This window comes from Cottoperca gobio, chromosome 15 (assembly GCF_900634415.1).
Source record: "Cottoperca gobio chromosome 15, fCotGob3.1, whole genome shotgun sequence".
NCBI classification, from domain to species: Eukaryota; Metazoa; Chordata; class Actinopteri; order Perciformes; family Bovichtidae; genus Cottoperca; species Cottoperca gobio.
The window spans coordinates 24607041-24625863 of record NC_041369.1 but is presented as its reverse complement, the minus strand read 5'-3'; the positions used below and the strand labels follow the sequence as shown (position 1 = coordinate 24625863).

General features: G+C 37.4%; 1 protein-coding gene across 1 annotated transcript in view; it reads right to left on the bottom strand.

Annotated features, from left to right (window-relative positions):
- The window catches only part of LOC115019659 (spectrin, beta, non-erythrocytic 1), an 80184-nt gene that overhangs the window by 12745 nt on the left and 48616 nt on the right, over positions 1–18823 (bottom strand). Inside the window, 15 exon segments of the mRNA XM_029449120.1 lie at positions 2352–2438; positions 2919–3293; positions 4095–4299; positions 5010–5140; positions 6513–6791; positions 6866–6955; positions 8681–8905; positions 10499–10762; positions 11397–11543; positions 11765–11855; positions 13365–13567; positions 15045–15464; positions 15760–15975; positions 16794–16914; positions 18151–18288. Of these exon segments, the coding sequence (XP_029304980.1) occupies positions 2352–2438; positions 2919–3293; positions 4095–4299; positions 5010–5140; positions 6513–6791; positions 6866–6955; positions 8681–8905; positions 10499–10762; positions 11397–11543; positions 11765–11855; positions 13365–13567; positions 15045–15464; positions 15760–15975; positions 16794–16914; positions 18151–18288 (2992 nt within the window).

The window sequence follows — 18823 nt, the reverse complement described above, 5'->3', positions numbered from 1 at the left end:
GAGACATGTGTAATGTTCCTGAAGGTAACATTTCCTCTCTCTCCTGTCATGGTGTCATCAGTCCTGTGGTGTATATGTAGTGAGACAGAGACATGTGTAATGTTCCTGAAGGTAACGTTTCCTCTCTCTCCTGTCATGGTGTCATCAGTCCTGTGTTGTATATGTAGTGAGACAGAGACATGTGTAATGTTCCTGAAGGTAACGTTTCCTCTCTCCTGTCATGGTGTCATCAGTCCTGTGTTGTATATGTAGTGAGACAGAGAAATGTGTAATGTCCCTGAAGGTAACGTTTCCTCTCTCTCCTGTCATCAGTCCTGTGTTGTATATGTAGTGAGACAGAGACATGTGTAATGTTCCTGAAGGTAACGTTTCCTCTCTCTCCTGTCATGGTGTCATCAGTCCTGTGTTGTATATGTAGTGAGACAGAGACATGTGTAATGTTCCTGAAGGTAACATTTCCTCTCTCTCCTGTCATGGTGTCATCAGTCCTGTGGTGTATATGTAGTGAGACAGAGACATGTGTAATGTTCCTGAAGGTAACGTTTCCTCTCTCTCCTGTCATGGTGTCATCAGTCCTGTGTTGTATATGTAGTGAGACAGAGACATGTGTAATGTTCCTGAAGGTAACGTTTCCTCTCTCCTGTCATGGTGTCATCAGTCCTGTGTTGTATATGTAGTGAGACAGAGAAATGTGTAATGTCCCTGAAGGTAACGTTTCCTCTCTCCTGTCATGGTGTCATCAGTCCTGTGTTGTATATGTAGTGAGACAGAGAAATGTGTAATGTCCCTGAAGGTAACGTTTCCTCTCTCCTGTCATGGTGTCATTAGTCCTGTGTTGTATATGTAGTGAGACAGAGACATGTGTAATGTCCCTGAAGGTAACGTTTCCTCTCTCTCCTGTCATGGTGTCATCAGTCCTGTGTTGTATATGTAGTGAAACAGAGACATGTGTAATGTTCCTGAAGGTAACATTTCCTCTCTCTCCTGTCATGGTGTCATCAGTCCTGTGTTGTATATGTAGTGAGACAGAGACATGTGTAATGTCCCTGAAGGTAACGTTTCCTCTCTCTCCTGTCATGGTGTCATCAGTCCTGTGTTGTATATGTAGTGAGACAGAGAAATGTGTAATGTCCCTGAAGGTAACGTTTCCTCTCTCCTGTCATGGTGTCATCAGTCCTGTGTTGTATATGTAGTGAGACAGAGACATGTGTAATGTCGTCGTCTCCCCTCTGAGCAGCGTCAGCGTTGTGTTTGTAACCAGAAGCTTCATAAACTGACTGTTTATCCAGTTTTAAGACACTTTCTACATCCTGGTGTTTTTAACTCTATATTTGAAGGATGAAAGATTTTAGTCCTCGGACGTCTGGATCTTAAGTTCTCAGAGAAACAAGCTGGGCTAACGTTAGCCGTTCGCTCGTAGCCCAGTGTCCACCGGGGAAACCCTGATTTTTAACTTGAAACTGCTTTATTCAGAGTTTTATTTGTTTGGTCCGTTTGTTCTGTAGAGGAGGAGACCTCTGTGGAGAATTCTGCTCCTGGTAAAAACCTCCTGAACATCTGGATCTTAAGTTCTCAGAGAAACAAGCTGAACATACGTCTCTTATAGGACTTGCAGCAAACTTATGAATCAATTCCCAAGAAAGGTCAAACAGTGCAACTGCTTCACATTAGTTTCTCACAGAACATATTGTGAAGATGCAGAATAGTTATCCTCTGGGTCGGGAGTATACGGACAATTCACCTTAAAACAGGTGGCACAAAAAGGTTAAAGATAAAACATTTCCAGCCTGGCTCAACAATCTAACAATATTTACTTAATATACTTTATTATACTTGAAGATTCAGTGAGAAATGAACTCAATGTATTTCCTTCTGGGCATAAATAAGGATAATTAGAGAACTAATGTTCCCTCCGGGTTCATTAACGAGGAGACTTTAAGTTGCTTCCTGTATTTTGACCATGACCTGTAAGACTTTATTATCTGAAACTAAAATCACTAACAGCACGACACGTTTTGGCCTCTTTAATCAACCTTATAACTCGTCTTATTTAAGACTCTTCTCTCCGGGAATAAATGATATTGTTCTATAATAAAAACGATCTTTGAGGGCGGAGGAACAGAGCAAGGTTAGCAGCGGTGCAGCATGCATGAGGAACAGAGTCTGTGACATCAGAGCAGTTCACTTTCAATTCAATCAGCAAGAGAAGGAAGTTTGTACTTGTTCACGAGAAACTTAAATACTTAAATATAGACACAGTTTTTACATCTCTGGTGCCGCAGCGGGAAAAGTGAGACTCAGATCTACTGATTGAATTCGAAGTAAAGTTGTGGTTTCTGTTCACTGCTCACCTCTCCTTCTCTCTTCTGAATGTCGTCGGCTTTATCTCCAGCGTACGCAGACTGCAGGCGAACTGCGTCCTCCTGAAGCTGCCGCACCTGCAAACAAGAGGAGGAGGGAAGAGGAGTTAAACATCAGGATCCAGTTCTACTTTTAATTATATATATATTACATACTCTAGTGAGGTGCTGTTACAATCACATGTCTTTAATCTGGAGTTTCCTCCCATAATACTGTAAATATTAATAATCATCTTTCCACTGTGACAAAACTATTAACATTAAATAACGATGCAAAGTTACATTTCTAAATCTGTTGGTCAGAACTGCAAAGTGCTTCGGAAATAAATTCAACAACAATTTTACAAACAATGTGTCCACATTAAGTGTTTGCTATATTAATGATATTACTTTGAGAGCTTCAGGAATAAACGTTGTTCCAGCATTTTAATACTCATTTAATCAAGACTGATCTTTAGATGAATTTAAGACGCTTGTAGGATCTCTGGAGGAGGAGCGTTGCTTCTTTGTTTAAATCCCAACTTCTGGTTTTAAAAGTCACAAACGTGTCGCGTGTACCTGAGTTCCCAGAGCCTGGATGTCGTGTTCAAAGGTCGTGTGCATCCTCTGCAGCGTCTCCACCGTGTTCTGGTCGCGGCCCAGCTCCTCCGGGAGCTTCTTGTGTTTGTCCAGGATGCGGTTGAGGATCTCCTTGGCGTCGTGGTAGAACTTGTGGAGTTCGTAGGAGGCGGCGAGGATCTGCGTCCGGGTGTCGATGAGCTCCAGCAGGTCGGCCCAGGCCTCGTTCAGCCCGTCCTTCCACTCTGCGATGGTGGCGGCGTCGCCGTGGCCCGCGTTGATCAGCTCGTCCGCCTGCCGGTTGACGGTGTCGACGCGCTCCTGCCCGATGTTCCCGGTGTCGCGGGCAAATTCTCTGAAGCGCTCCTGCAGCATCTGAAGAAGGAACGCAAAGATTAAGAACGAACAGCAGCTGTTTAAAGACATATGATAACAATTAATAATGTCGAACATTAACACAGAACATCATTTCAATCTTAATATGTTCATATAAATAATGCATCCTGCTAAAAATATATATTTTCTCCAAGAATTTAGTTTTTTAATGAAACTGAAAATGTAAATGAAATACAGCAGCGTTACTATTACACACGTTATTACTAGTATTACTATTCATCAAACTTTTCTTTCTGAAGGTTCATATTCCTCAACAGAGAGTTTAATCTTTGTTAGTACCCCCCCACATTAAAGGAAGTGAGGCAAGACTATATAATATATATAATATTACAAATACATCTTTCAAAATAAAAGACTATAGTTATTTAAAAGTAGGAATAATACAAAGAAGAAATACTCTGATGTTAAAGAGTTTTATATACTTAATATATATACTTAAAGTACACAAAGTACTCTTTCTGCTGAATAATATATATTATGTTAATATAATTATTGATGTATTAATGTTTTCATCACTTTAAGATGGAGCTCATTTTAATTACTTTATAAACTGCTAGCACTTTAATCTTTAATCATCATTTATTAGTTAATTCACTTTTTTGTATTAATAATCTGAAAAGTAACTAAAGCTGTGAAATGTAGAAATATAAAGTAAAGTACAAGAACCCCAAATGTGTACTTTAGTAAATGTACTTAGTTACTTTCAGCCACGGGTTGAATATTACAAGTATTAAACCTAATTCATCCTTCAAAATAAAAGAGTGTAAAACTGGTACTGACGGTGACGTGCTCGTAGTCCTGCCCCAGCTCGTGGGACCCGGCCACTACCTCCCTCTCAGCGATCCACTGCTCCAGGTCGTCCACCTCCCGGTTCAGCTGGAAGAGACGCAAACGCTCGTCCAGCTTCCCCCGACGCTCCTCCGACAAGTCCTTCAGTCCTGCGTACAGCTTGTCCACCTGAGACTGACGCATGCCGATGCGCTCGCTGCAGGACGACAAAGAGGAATTATTCACATTCAGATTCTTTATTGTCCGTTAGATTTGCATAAAATGGAAAAAGTATCTTAAACTACTTTTACTACTTTCATTTCAGCTTCATTTCTTCGCACCACATTTAGTTTCACCTTCTGTGTTTAATTTTTACTTTATTATTATTCTTTTATTTATTTATCTTCCTAATAATATAAACATATATAATATATATATATATATAAATATAGAAGAGATATAAAATAATATAAGATATATTTAATATTATAATATAATTTGATAAATAGATATGTATATATATATATATTAATAGATATAATATAATAATAATTAGATATATAATATATTAGATATAATATATTTATTATATATATTATATATAATATAATATAATTATATATATATAATATAATATATATATATATATATTATATAATATATATTCTATATAATACTATATTATATTATATATATTTATTTATATTTATATATTTATAATTATAATTAGATTATATTATTTATATAATATATCTATTATATAATCTAGTATCTTATATATCCTATATTATATTCTATATCTATATATTTCTCTATATATATATTATATTATATACTATATATCATTAATATAATCTAATATAATTAATATACTTAATATATATATATAATATATATAAGATCTTTGTGAATGAACTGAACTCTCACCTGTCGGGGTGTTCGACGGCCACCAGGCCTCGGCTGGTGCCGGACAGCTGGTGGACGGTGTCAGCGTAATCCTCCACCGCCTGCTCCAGGATCTGATGCTTCTTCAGCATGGCCACCGAACTCTGCTCGTCCTGACATACACACACACACACACACACACACACACACACACACACACACACATTGTCAAGTTGAATTCGACAGAGACAGACAGACAGAGAGACAGACAGAGAGAGAGACAGACAGAGACAGACAGACAGACAGAGACAGACAGACAGAGAGACAGACAGAGAGAGAGACAGACAGAGAGACAGACAGCGAGACAGAGAGACAGACAGAGAGAGAGACAGACAGAGACAGACAGACAGACAGAGACAGACAGACAGAGAGACAGACAGACAGACAGACAGAGACAGACAGACAGACAGACAGAGACAGACAGACAGACAGACAGACAGAGAGACAGACAGAGAGACAGACAGAGAGACAGACAGAGAGACAGACAGACAAAGAGACAGACAGACAGAAAGACAGACAGAGAAACAGACAGAGAGACAGACAGAGAGAGAGACAGACAGAGAGACAGACAGACAGACAGACAGAGAGACAGACAGAGAGACAGACAGACAGAGACAGACAGATAGAGAGAAGCTAAAAGTGTAAAACCAACGCTTCAGCATATATATTATATGATATATTATATTATAAAAGTCAAACTGAAACAGAATGTAACTGAAGCATGTCCTGTATTATACTAAGTATTAAATGTTTACTGACCGGCTCAAACAGCAACTAACCAAACTCATAGAAAAGCCAAAGTGAGAAGTGTCAGGTGAAGTCAAACCAAAACAAAGAAACAGGAAGTGAAATCTGAAGCATGAAATGGAGAAACGTAAGGTCATGTTGAATGTGAAGAGTTTACCGTTTGTACGGTGGCTGTTTCAGGACATAGAAGGTCATATGCTAAACGCACAAGATGTAAGAAGGAATAAAAAATATCGTCTTCGTAGGATTTTGGCGGCTCGATAGTGTTCTTCGTGTTCACTAACACAACCATCAGTACTTAGTATTTTCTATTGTACTTTATACTCCTCTACATCTCTAGAAATATTGCACTTTTTACTACATTATGTATACAGTCAGCTTTAGATCATCTAACATTAAGATTAGTCGGTTGACAGAACATTTATAAAGAAAGTCCAAAGAAAGCCAGAAAAATGTCTGAAATGAGTCAGAACTGTGGCTCCAGATTCTCAAAGGTTTTTCATTTGATGCTTTTACTTTGAATGTATTTTAACGTTTAACTTTTACTTTTAATACTTCACCTACATGTTCTTGATTATACTTAAATACTTTAACTGAGGAAATATTTTCAATGCAAGACTTGTACTTGTATTGTAGTATTTTGACAGTGTACAGTAAAGGATCCTTTGCACAACACTCCATGCTGTTCCCCCCCCTCCCGTTAACCGCTGACCTCTGACCCCTGACCCCTGACCTCACCTTGGCCTTCTCCTCTGACATCATGTAGAGCTCCTGTTCGCTCATCCAGGCCTCGGCCTCGGCGGCGTCGAAGTAATACTGCTGCGCCTCGTGGGCCTCGCTGAGGCGGGTGTGACGCTTCTCCGTCTCCTTCCTGATCTGTTCCCATAGCGACTGGATCTCGGCGAGGCGTTGGCGAATTAGCTCGGCCGTCGGGCTGCCGTCCCGCAGGACGTGCTGGCTGCGCTCGAAGATGTCGTCGTAACGCGGCTGATGGCCCTGGATCTCCTTCTGCAGCGTCTGAGGGGTCAAAGGTCAAGATTAGGGGTTTTAAATTCAACATGCAAAACGTGTGTGTGTGTGTGTGTGTGTACCTGGTTCTTCTTGATGAGCAGCTGCACAGTCTGCAGGTTGTTACCGTGGTCTGTCGATGTGGCCAGAGGCATCCTCTCCTCCACCCACAGCTGCAGACGAGAGGGGGTCACAATATTAATACTACTAATAATAATACTGCTGTTCATACTGCTAATACTATTAATAATACTACAAATAATACTGCCACTACTAATACTGCTAATAATACTACTACTAATAATACTACTAATACTACTACTAATACTGCTAATAATACTACTAATACTACTACTAATACTACTGCTAATACTACTAATAATACTACAAATAATACTGCTACTACTAATACTGCTAATAATACTACTAATACTACTACTACTACTGCTAATAATACTACTAATACTACTAATAATACTACTGCTAATACTACTACTAATACTACAAATAATACTGCTACAACTAATACTGCTAATAATACTACTACTACTACTGCTAATAATACTACTAATACTACTACTAATACTGCTAATAATACTATTAATACTACTACTAATACTACTGCTAATACTACTAATAATACTACAAATAATACTGTTACTACTAATACTGCTAATAATACTACTAATACTACTGCTAATACTACTACTAATACTAATACTGCTAATAATACTACTAATACTACGACTAATACTACTACTAATACTACTAATACTGATAATAATACTAATACTGCTAATAATACTACTAATACTGCTAATAATACTGCTAATAATACTAATAATAATACTACTAATACTGATAATACTACTACTGCTAATACTACTACTAATACTGCTAATAATGCTACTAATACTGCTAATACTACTACTAATACTGCTAATAATACTGCTAATAATACTACGAATAATACTACTACTAATAATACTACTGCTAATACTACTACTAATACTGCTAATAATACTACTAATAATACTACTACTGCTAATACTACTACTACTAACACTACTACTAATACTGCTAATAATACTGCTAATAATACTACTACTAATACTGCTAATAATACTACTAATACTACTAATACTGCTAACAATACTGCTAATAATACTACTTATAATACTACTACTAATACTACTACTAATCCTACTAATAATACTACTAATAATACTGCTACTAATACTACTACTAATACTAATAATAATACTTCTAATACTACTACTAATACTACAAATAATAATACTAATAATACTACTAATACTGCTAATAATACTGCTAATAATACTACTAATAATACTACTTCTAATACTACTACTAATACTGCTACTAATACTACTAATAATACTAATAATAATACTACTAATAATACTACTACTGCTAATACTGCTAATAATACTACTACTAATACTACTACTAATACTACTACTAATACTGCTAATAATACTACTAATACTACTACTGCTAATACTGCTAATACTACTAATAATACTACTGCTAATACTGCTAATAATACTACGAACAATACTACTGCTAATACTGCTAATACTATTAATAATAATACTACTAATAATACTGCTGTTCATACTTCTATTAATACTAATACTACTAATACTACTGCCATTATGTATTATAATACATCATATTATAACTATAACTATATAACTATAACTATTTAAAGTCGTATATTTTCCCTTTTGTTGTTAAACAGAAGCCTGAGATCTAAGACTTGAAGATGATCCACATTATTATGTTTCAGTTTCTGTTTCTAGCCGTCAGTAAATGACACTTCCTGTATCAGAGGGGTCAAAGGTCAGCGCTCTACCTCCGCTCCGTCTACTTACGATCTCGTCCTCCACGTCGCGGTTGAACTGGTGGATTTCCCGGGAGGCCATGAGGTTGTCCCGTCGGTTCTGCAGCGGAGCCTGCAGGGCCTGCAGCTTGTTCTCCACGCTGATCCTCTGACCGTCCACCTCCTCGGAGCCCTTCCCCTCCTGACTGAGGGCCTGCGACTGGCCCTGCAGCTCGCCCACCTCCTTCTGACGCACCTCCACCTGGCTCTCCAGGATCTGCAGGAGCACGGGTTACAGGTCAGAAGAAGTTGTGTGTAAAATCACGGAGAAATAAGGAAATATATAAAATAAATGTAGTTTAGAAAAGCTAGTAAGTGGACCTTGAGTTAAGATTCTTTAACTGTAAATAAGTATAATAATAATAAATAATATTTTTTATTTTGCTGTTTAGATGAGGAGCAAATTAAGACATAAGATACAAAACAAATGTAGTAAAATAAAAAAAGAGATTTAACTGTAACAGAAGAGTCACATTTAGTATTAAAACTTAACTTAAAACTATTAAAAATACAAAAGATAAAAGATGCTTCAGAGGCCTCGTCTTCTCCTCGACTCTGTAACAATCTGTGTTAACATGACAGAAGGTGCAACAACGTCTGACACAACTCAAATAACAGGTGGAGAGGAATCCTCACACACACACACACACACACACACACACACTCACAGCAGTTATGTAATCTTTCATTTGATCACTGAGTCTGTGTGTGTGTGTGTGTGTGTGTGTGTGTGTGTGTGTGTGTGTGTGTGTGTGTGTGTGTGTGTGTGTGTGTGCTATGTAAAGAGACTCTCGCTCCTTTCATGACAGTAAAAATGTAGAATTGACTGAAGAGGTTCCCTTCAGGAATGTACGAGCTCAGGATGATTATGAAGTAGTTTTGCAGAATCGGGTCAAACTGCAGAACGCTTCCTGTTTTAATATTAAGTTTCATTTAGAAGCACAGTTATGAGCCGTGATGGATTAAACAATCTCTCAGGGTCTTCACTTCCTGATCAGATTAATTATGTGATTTCTTGAGCTGGTTTGGACGAAGAACTCTGAGAACTCTTTGAGCTAAAGGCTAACATTAGCATGCTGAAGACAATGCTAACATTAGCATGCTGAAGACAATGCTAACATTAGCATGCTGAAGACAATGCTAACATTAGCATGCTAAAGACAACATGCGGATGTTTAGCAGGTATGATGTTGCTAACATGTTGTTCTGCAGGTGTTTGCTCCTAAAGGATCTCTGAAGTTATTACGATGAATGAAACTCTTTGTATGTAAATGTTTTAGTGAAGACGTCCCCTGAATGTGTCCCAGAGGGACAGAGACAACGTGCTGCAGCCTCACATGATCCTCAGCTGAACTTCAGGCGTCATTCCTCCACAAAAGACAGACTTTGACTTTGTCAAAGCTGCGAGGATCGTTCAGATCGTGAACCTTTAAGAGTTCACAAGGGAAAAGATCTTTATAAATAAAGAGCAACAGCGTCACTAAGGTTTCAAAGAACATGATGCGACACGCTTCTGTTTGAGAGCCCGGCAGTCGGTTGTGTGCTTCTATTTTATTTTAGTTATATTTATTTAGAATATTGAAATATTTTTTCAGAGGTTTTCACTTAAGAACTTAAAGTTCCTCTTTTAAAGGATGTATTTGCATTATTATTATATTCTAAATGGTGTTAAAGGGACAATAATGTCACATGAGTGTAAACTCCTCAGAGGAAGAGAAACCGCCGTCAAACCGAGAGGATCTACAGGAACTTAGTTTCCAGGAACAGTTCAGTGAAACACACAGGAAGTGCTGCTGAAGGTGAACCTCACCTGCTGCTTCTTCAGCAGGATGTTGACGGAGGTCAGGTCTTTGCCGTAGTCGTCGGACTGCAGCTGTCCGTCCAGGCCGCCCAGCCACTTGTCCAGGTCGGCGCAGCTCTGCGTGAACAGCTCCGCCTTGTTGGCGTCGAACAGACACTTGGCTTTGGTCTGCGTGGTGGACTCCAGCTCCTCCCACATCGTCTTCAGGGACGCCAGCTTCTCCTTCACCATCGCCTCCGTCTCCGGCTTCTCCGCCATCAGACTTTTCCCGTCCTGGAAGACAGACGAGCAGACGATCGACACACAGGATCTGTTTCACCCTTCATCTCTTTTCTCCGTTAATCGTGAGAAATGTGCACGTGAAGATTTAAATATCTTGTTTAGTCAGAAACCCAAAGATTTCAGTTTATTATGATATATTGTGTTTCTCTGTTATCAGCTGTAAAGTCATAAAATGACCCAAAAATAACAATATTAAGACAGAAACTCACATTTCAAACTGCAGACAAAGATACAAATATCTAAAAACCTTTTATAGATTCGGTGTTTAAAACGTTAGGAGATAGTGAAACATTTACATGTTTAAAGACATTTCTGCATGAAAAGTGACTTTTAATTATTTATCACTGGAGATTATTTCTCTGTCATGGAGTGAAGTGTTAGTTTCATTACAGATAAAATGATGGACGAATACACAAGAACTGAGCTGTTCATATGTTAGTGTAACTGACTTTGTTTATGTCGGATGATAATGAACTATTTTAAATTGTAATAAAGCTACTGGAACTTTATTATTCTTATTTATTCTGTACAAACATAATGTGTTTCCTGGATCGAGGGTCTGAACACAGAAGGTGTATGCTGCACAGGTAATAATAATATAATAATAATATATAGATATTCCCACCTGGTCGATCTTGTCCAGCCACTCCTTGTTGGACTGCAGCTCGGCCATGAAGGCCTGATGTTTGAGCCACTTGCTGTGCAGGTTTCTGGCCTCGTCGTACGACATATCCTGAGCTGTCAGCATCTTCTCATTGATCCACAGGGACAGCTGAACACACACACACACGCACACGCACACGCACACGCACACACACACACACACACACACACACACAGATAATCATCTTGTTAGGAACTAAAGACACCATGGAGGATTACTGAAAATACAAAAGCATCACAAAGATGAACGACCTGCAGAACGAGACAAAGAGACACAGAAGCAGCAGAAGTCGACTGTAGACTGTGTGTGTGTGTGTGTGTGTGCGTTACCTCCTGGCATTCCTGCAGGAACTTCTGCAGGTCTCTGTTGTCCTTCAGCCTCGTCAGCAGCTCGCTGGCAGCCGCTCGGTTCTTCTTGTGTCTGCAGAACAATATTAAAAATGTTGAGAATATATATATATATATATATATATATATATATATATAATAATAATAATAATAATATATATAATAATAATAATATATATTATTATATATAATAATATATATATATCTCTCTCTCTATATATAATAATATATAGATATATATATAATATATATATATATATTATTATATATAATAATACATATATAATAATAATATATATTATTATATATCATAATATATTATTATTATTATATATAATAATATATATTATTATTATATATCCATCCAATCTTCCCTTCTTATATATTATATATAATAATAATAATAATAATAATATATATTATTATATATAATAATAATAATAATATATATATATATATATATATATATATATATCTCTCTCTATATATATATATAATAATATATATATAATAAAATATATATTATTATATATAATAATATATATTATTATTATATATAATAATAATAATAATATATATCATATATATAATAATAATAATATATATTATTATATATAATAATTATATATATATATATCTCTCTCTATATATATATATATAATATATAATAATAATATATATTATTATATATAATAATATATATTATTATTATATATATTATATATAATAACATATATATACAGTATATCTCAAAAGTGAGTACACCCTTTAGATTTTTGCAAATATTCTGTTATATCCTTTCAGGGGATAACATTATCCTACTGAAACTTTGATATAACTTAAAGTAGTCAGTGTGCTGCTTGAATAACAGTATAGATTTATTGTCCTTTGAAAATTACTCAGTACACAGCTGTTAATGTCTAAACAGTAAATGTAAATGTCTTATTTCTTGTAAATTCTAAATTAAATAAGAAATTGCCATCATGAGTTATCAGAACACAAATGTCTTGACATTTTTATTTTTGTCTGACTAGACATAATAATAATAATGATAATAATAATAATAATAATAATAATAATAATAATAATAATAATAATAATCAATACTCGTCATGTAATAAAGAAAATACAGCAAATCTTTGAAGGTTGAAGCAGTGAAAATTTGGTTACTTAATGGAAATTGAAATTAATTAAAATGTTCATGTACTGATTTTCTCACCTAACATTAATAATCGAGTCACAGAAAATAATCTCCAACTATTTTGATAATTATTTAATTAGTTAAAGTAATATTTCATGCAGAAAAAGTCCAAAAATTCAGTTTCCAGCTTCTTAAATATGAAGATTTGCTGCTTTTCTTTGTTTTATATGATATTAAAGTGAATATCTTTACAAAACATTTAAAACATCACTTTGGAGTTTGAGAAACATGTTTCACTATTTTCTGACATCCTGGCAAAAATAATTAACAGATTAAACTTAAAAAAAAAATATATAATAATATCATCATAATATAATAATAATAGTTATATGCAGCCCCAAAATAAACGTCAGTAATGTAATGTAATTAAATCTGGCTCACCTCTGGTCGATGGAGTCCACCTTCTCCTGGATGCGCTCGGCGTTGATGTTGCCGTCGGTTATCAGGCGGCGGCCGGTGTCCACCACGCCACTGATCTTCTCCTCGTTGGCGTCCAAGGTGGTCATGAAGTCCTCCTGCTTCTTGATGGCGGCCTCTGCCCCCTCCAGGGTGGTGGGCATCTCGGTGTGAGCCAGAACGTACTCCTGAAACAGCGCGTGCACAACATTAAGCAACGCGTCGCACAAACTAAGGATTTAAAATCGTGAAAAGTTAAAACACATTTAGTTCCCGGATGCTTATGGGATCAGGATCATGTCATGTGATCACCGTAGACACTTCTGTTAAATGTATTAGTGACCCGCAAAACTACCGAATGTCTTTAACCAGATCACAAACATTTAGACTTTTCTACAGGATGTAATGTTATTATGTATGTGATAAAACAGTTTGGAGCCACCCTGTGGAAAGCTCCTGAAATATAGAGATGAAAAAGAATAAAATAAAATATTATAATGTGTTGTGTTGCGTATGTAATGTGTATATATATATATATATATAATTTATTAATATATAATTTATTTGTATATATATATTATTTATATATAATGTATTTATATATATATGATTTATATATATATATATATATATATATATATAATTTATTTATATATATAATTAAAATATATATTATATTTATTAATATTCCATTAATAATGCATTTTATCCCTGCTTTTATGTATATTCTATATCTATTTTCCCTTACTGTAAAGAACTTTGTGCTGCATTTCTTGCACTAAAAGGTGCTGTACAAATGAAGTTTCTTATCGTTATTGTTATTATAATATGTATCTGTTAATCATCTCCAGTTTTTATCTGCTAATATATTTTAAAACACATACAGAAAGTCATTTAAAATGTCTAAACATGTTGTTGTAATGACGGTCTTCCACCACTTGGTGGCACCCTCCACCAGGGATCCAGTCCTGCTGGATGAAAAGACACAGGAAGTCGTCTGAAATATGTGCACTGTGCCTTTAAATGTCAGGTTTAGTTGGACCTATAGTTCAAACTACAGATTTACTGAACGATTACGTAAGAAGGAAAAGCAGGAAATCCTCCTGAACATGTGCATTAATCTACTAATTGTTCCTGCACAGGGTCGAGGTGGGGCCGGACCTATCCCAGCATGCACTGGGTGAGGGGGGGTGTACAGGATGTGATGTGTGTGTGTATCAGTTCACTCTGTGGTCAGATCCACTCACACTCGTCTCCGTTCTGTAAAGTGTGTCCAGCAGGAAACCCCCCCCCCCACCCACCTCCTTTATTTAGTTTACCGCAAAATGTCAAATATTTATCTAAACACTCAACACTTTGTGAATCATCTCTGAAGACTCGAGCTCCTCTCTCGTCCACGAGCTGCTGCTTTAGAGAAGTCTTTTCATATTTCACAATACAAATCGTTGGACTGTCAATAAATTATTTACTTAATTTAGATGTTTTTAAATCATGTAATCATGTTGACGTCCCGTCGACTCGGCTGAATCCTGAAGACGTGCCAGAGACTAAGAAGCAACTTGGATTACAAGACGACAGCCGAACAATATGTTTTGATCAACATTATATAAAGTCCGGACTGTAAATGTGCAGACAGTTAGAGGTGTGACCACAGCGCAGGTTTACCTGGTTGTTGAGGAAGGCCTCGGCCTGCTTGGTGTCCCTGAGGAACAGCTGGTAGGCGTGCGACTGGGACAGCAGGTTCTGCCGGTTCTCCCACATCTTGTGCAGCTCGTTCCAGCCGGTGTCGAGCGCCTGCAGCCGCTGCCGCAGGAACATGTACTGCGCGTCCGACTGGCCTTGCGTCACCATCTCGCCCATGTCCCGCATCTTCTGGTAGTCCTCCTCGTAGTTGCGGATCTCATTCTTGATGTTTTCGTGCTGACCCAGCAGCTTCTCAGCCTCGGTCAGCGTGTTGGGCATGTCCTCGGAGGCGATGGCCGTCTGCGTGCGCGACAGCCACGACTGGAAGTCGTCCAAGTCGCGCAGGAACTGCTGCAGCTTGCTGGCCTCGCCCAGTGACTCCTCCCGGTTCTTCATGGTGTCCTGGGAACAGCAAACAGACGCCGGGTCAGAGATTATATATATATATATACATATATATATACACTTTAGCACCTTTCAAAAGCAGAGTTACATAAGAACAACACATTGAGATGTAGGTGCACAGTTACTCATGTGGACCTCCTACACAGAGAGGCAATAGAACAAGGGTTCAGAGATGGAAGGGAAGAGAAAGATATTCTGAGATGTCCGTCTGTAAAAAAGCTTTTTAAACTGAAGCCCCAACTCAAAGTGTTTAAAACAGATTGCAGGTTGTGCTGACGTCAGACTGTCACACCTTCATCTCGTCCCAGACGTCGGTGATGCCGGCCAGACGTCCCTTGATGGCCTCAGACTGCTCCGGGTGTTCGGAGGCCAGGCGCTCCGCCTCTTTCCCCAGGTCGCCCAGCTTGTCTTCGATGGCGGCGAGGTCGCGCTCCATCCCCGTCAGCTTCCTCTGCAGAGCCATGACTCCGGCCAGGTCGTTCCCGAGCTCCTGGGTCGACTCGATCACCTGGAGGAGGTCGAGGAGGGACAGTTTAATTACAGTAAGTCAGTGTGGTGCAGCACAGAGCAGTTCATGTTCATCGCTCCCGTTATCATTCTGTCTGAATGTCTTTAGTAATCAAGTCCAATTCCCATAATGCCGCAGGATGTAAACAGGAAGTATAATGTTGCTGTGGAGTCACGTAATTAGCTGTGGGCTACAATTTCAGCCCTGTTTTTAAATGTTTTATTAATATTAATTTATTTTATAGTATTTGTTATTATTTACATTATCATACTTTTGTATGTGTATGTATGTTTATATCAATATATTTAAAAATTTATTTATGTATATATATATATATATATATATATTAAAAAATCATTCATATTAATTTATTTTGTATTATTTATATTATCACACTTGTGTATGTATATATTGATATAAAGATATATGTTTTACTTATTATAATATATTTGTAGGATCTGTATGTGGGACCAGGGGTTATTGTACCTGTGAAACTTCAGGATATAGACGTTATAAATATATATAAATATAAATAGTATATGAAATAACCACAGGGTAAAGCCTGTAATGAATGTGTGAGTTAAATACTTGTAATAAAAAGTATTTTCTCATTTAATTAAGAACTTTAGAGCAAAATAAGAGTTTCAAGTGAAATTATAAAGAAAAATATATTTCTACAGTTTGTTTAGTGTAAAATAAAGTGTGATGTAAAAACTAAACTGCATAATTCCAAATATATTCCTCAAGAAATCTGATTTTCTGAGAAATGAGTTTTCATCAACTCGGATGATGTCTGAGGAGCATCAGTGTTCTGGTACCTTGGTTTTCTCCTTGATCCAGGACTTGGTCTCATTACACTCCAGGTGGTAGTTCTGGACCCCCAGAGCCGAGCTCAGCCCGTCCTTCTTCTGGTCCACCAGGTCTCTGAACTGACTCCACCTGCAGGGACGGACGGAGACGGAGACACTGTCAGCAACATGAACCAACACCAGTCCAGGAAACCTTTTAATTTCAATGTATGTTCAATGTAACTTCCTCAGTAAACAGTTTTTACTTCTGTTTATTATTTATTATATAAACGATTAAAGATTGTTGGAGTCGCTGCCAGTTTAATCTCCAGTGAAGCTGATAATCCCAGTTTAGGATCTGCTACCTGGTGTTCATGTCACCTGGTGTTCATGTCACCTGGTGTTCATGTTACCTGGTGTTCATGTTACCTGGTGTTCATGTTACCTGGTGTTCATGTTACCTGGTGTTACTTGGTGTTCATGTCACCTGGTGTTCATGTTACCTGTTGTTAATGTGTTCATGTCACCTGGTGTTCATGTTACCTGTTGTTAATGTGTTCATGTTATCTGGTGTTCATGTCACCTGGTGTTCATGTTACCTGGTATTCATGTTACCTGTTGTTAATGTGTTCATGTTACCTGGTGTTCATGTCACCTGGTATTCATGTTACCTGGTGTTCATGTCACCTGGTGTCACCTGGTGTTCATGTTACCTGGTGTTCATGTTACCTGGTGTTCATGTCACCTGGTGTCACTTGGTGTTCATGTCACCTGGTGTTCATGTCACCTGGTGTTCATGTTACCTGGTGTTACTTGGTGTTCATGTCACCTGGTGTTCATGTCACCTGGTGTTCATGTTACCTGATGATCATGTTACCTGGTGTTACCTGGTGTTCATGTTACCTGGTGTTCATGTCACCTGATGTTCATGTTACCTGGTGTTCATGTTACCTGGTGTTACCTGGTGTTTATGTTACCTGTTGTTAATGTGTTCATGTCACCTGGTGTTCATGTTACCTGTTGTTAATGTGTTCATGTTATCTGGTGTTCATGTCACCTGGTGTTCATGTTACCTGGTATTCATGTTACCTTTTGTTAATGTGTTCATGTTACCTGGTGTTCATGTCACCTGGTATTCATGTTACCTGGTGTTCATGTCACCTGGTGTCACCTGGTGTTCATGTTACCTGGTGTTCATGTTACCTGGTGTCACCTGGTGTTCATGTTACCTGGTGTTCATGTCACCTGGTGTCACCTGGTGTTCATGTTACCTGGTGTTCATGTCACCTGGTGTCACCTGGTGTTCATGTCACCTGGTGTTCATGTCACGTGGTGTTCATGTCACGTGGTGTTCATGTCACCTGGTGTCACCTGGTGTTCATGTTACCTGGTGTTCAGTTTGTCCTGCTGGCCTTTGATCTCCCTCTCACTGGGATGTCCGCTGTGGAGCAGTTGCCTGGCAACCTGGTTGACCACGGCGACCCGGGACGCCTGGTTGTTCATCTCTGGCTCCAAACTCTCAAACCTGCAGGAGATAAACTCAGATTATAATTAAGACTTTTTAACGGTTAATAACGTGACGAGTTGTGTCAGAAGTGTGTGTGTGTGTCGATAGACATGTGTGTTTTTATATTTATACATTTGGCATTAAAGACGTTGGTACTGAAAAATAAAACACAGGAATTAAAAATTATTTCATTATTCAGTTTGTTTCTTCACGTCACTCTTTCACAGAGTCAGACTTTTCATTTCATTACTGTGTTAATAACACATGGTTGTGTTGCTATTAATAAATAACACATTGTTGTGTTATTATTAATAAATAACACATTGTTGTGTTATTAATAAATAACACATTGTTGTGTTATTATTAATAAATAACACATTGTTGTGTTGTTATTAATAAATAACACATTGTTGTGTTATTATTAATAAATAACACATGGTTGTGTTATTATTAATAAATAACACATTGTTGTGTTATTATTAATAAATAACACATTGTTGTGTTGTTATTAATAAATAACACATTGTTGTGTTGTTATTAATAAATAACACAT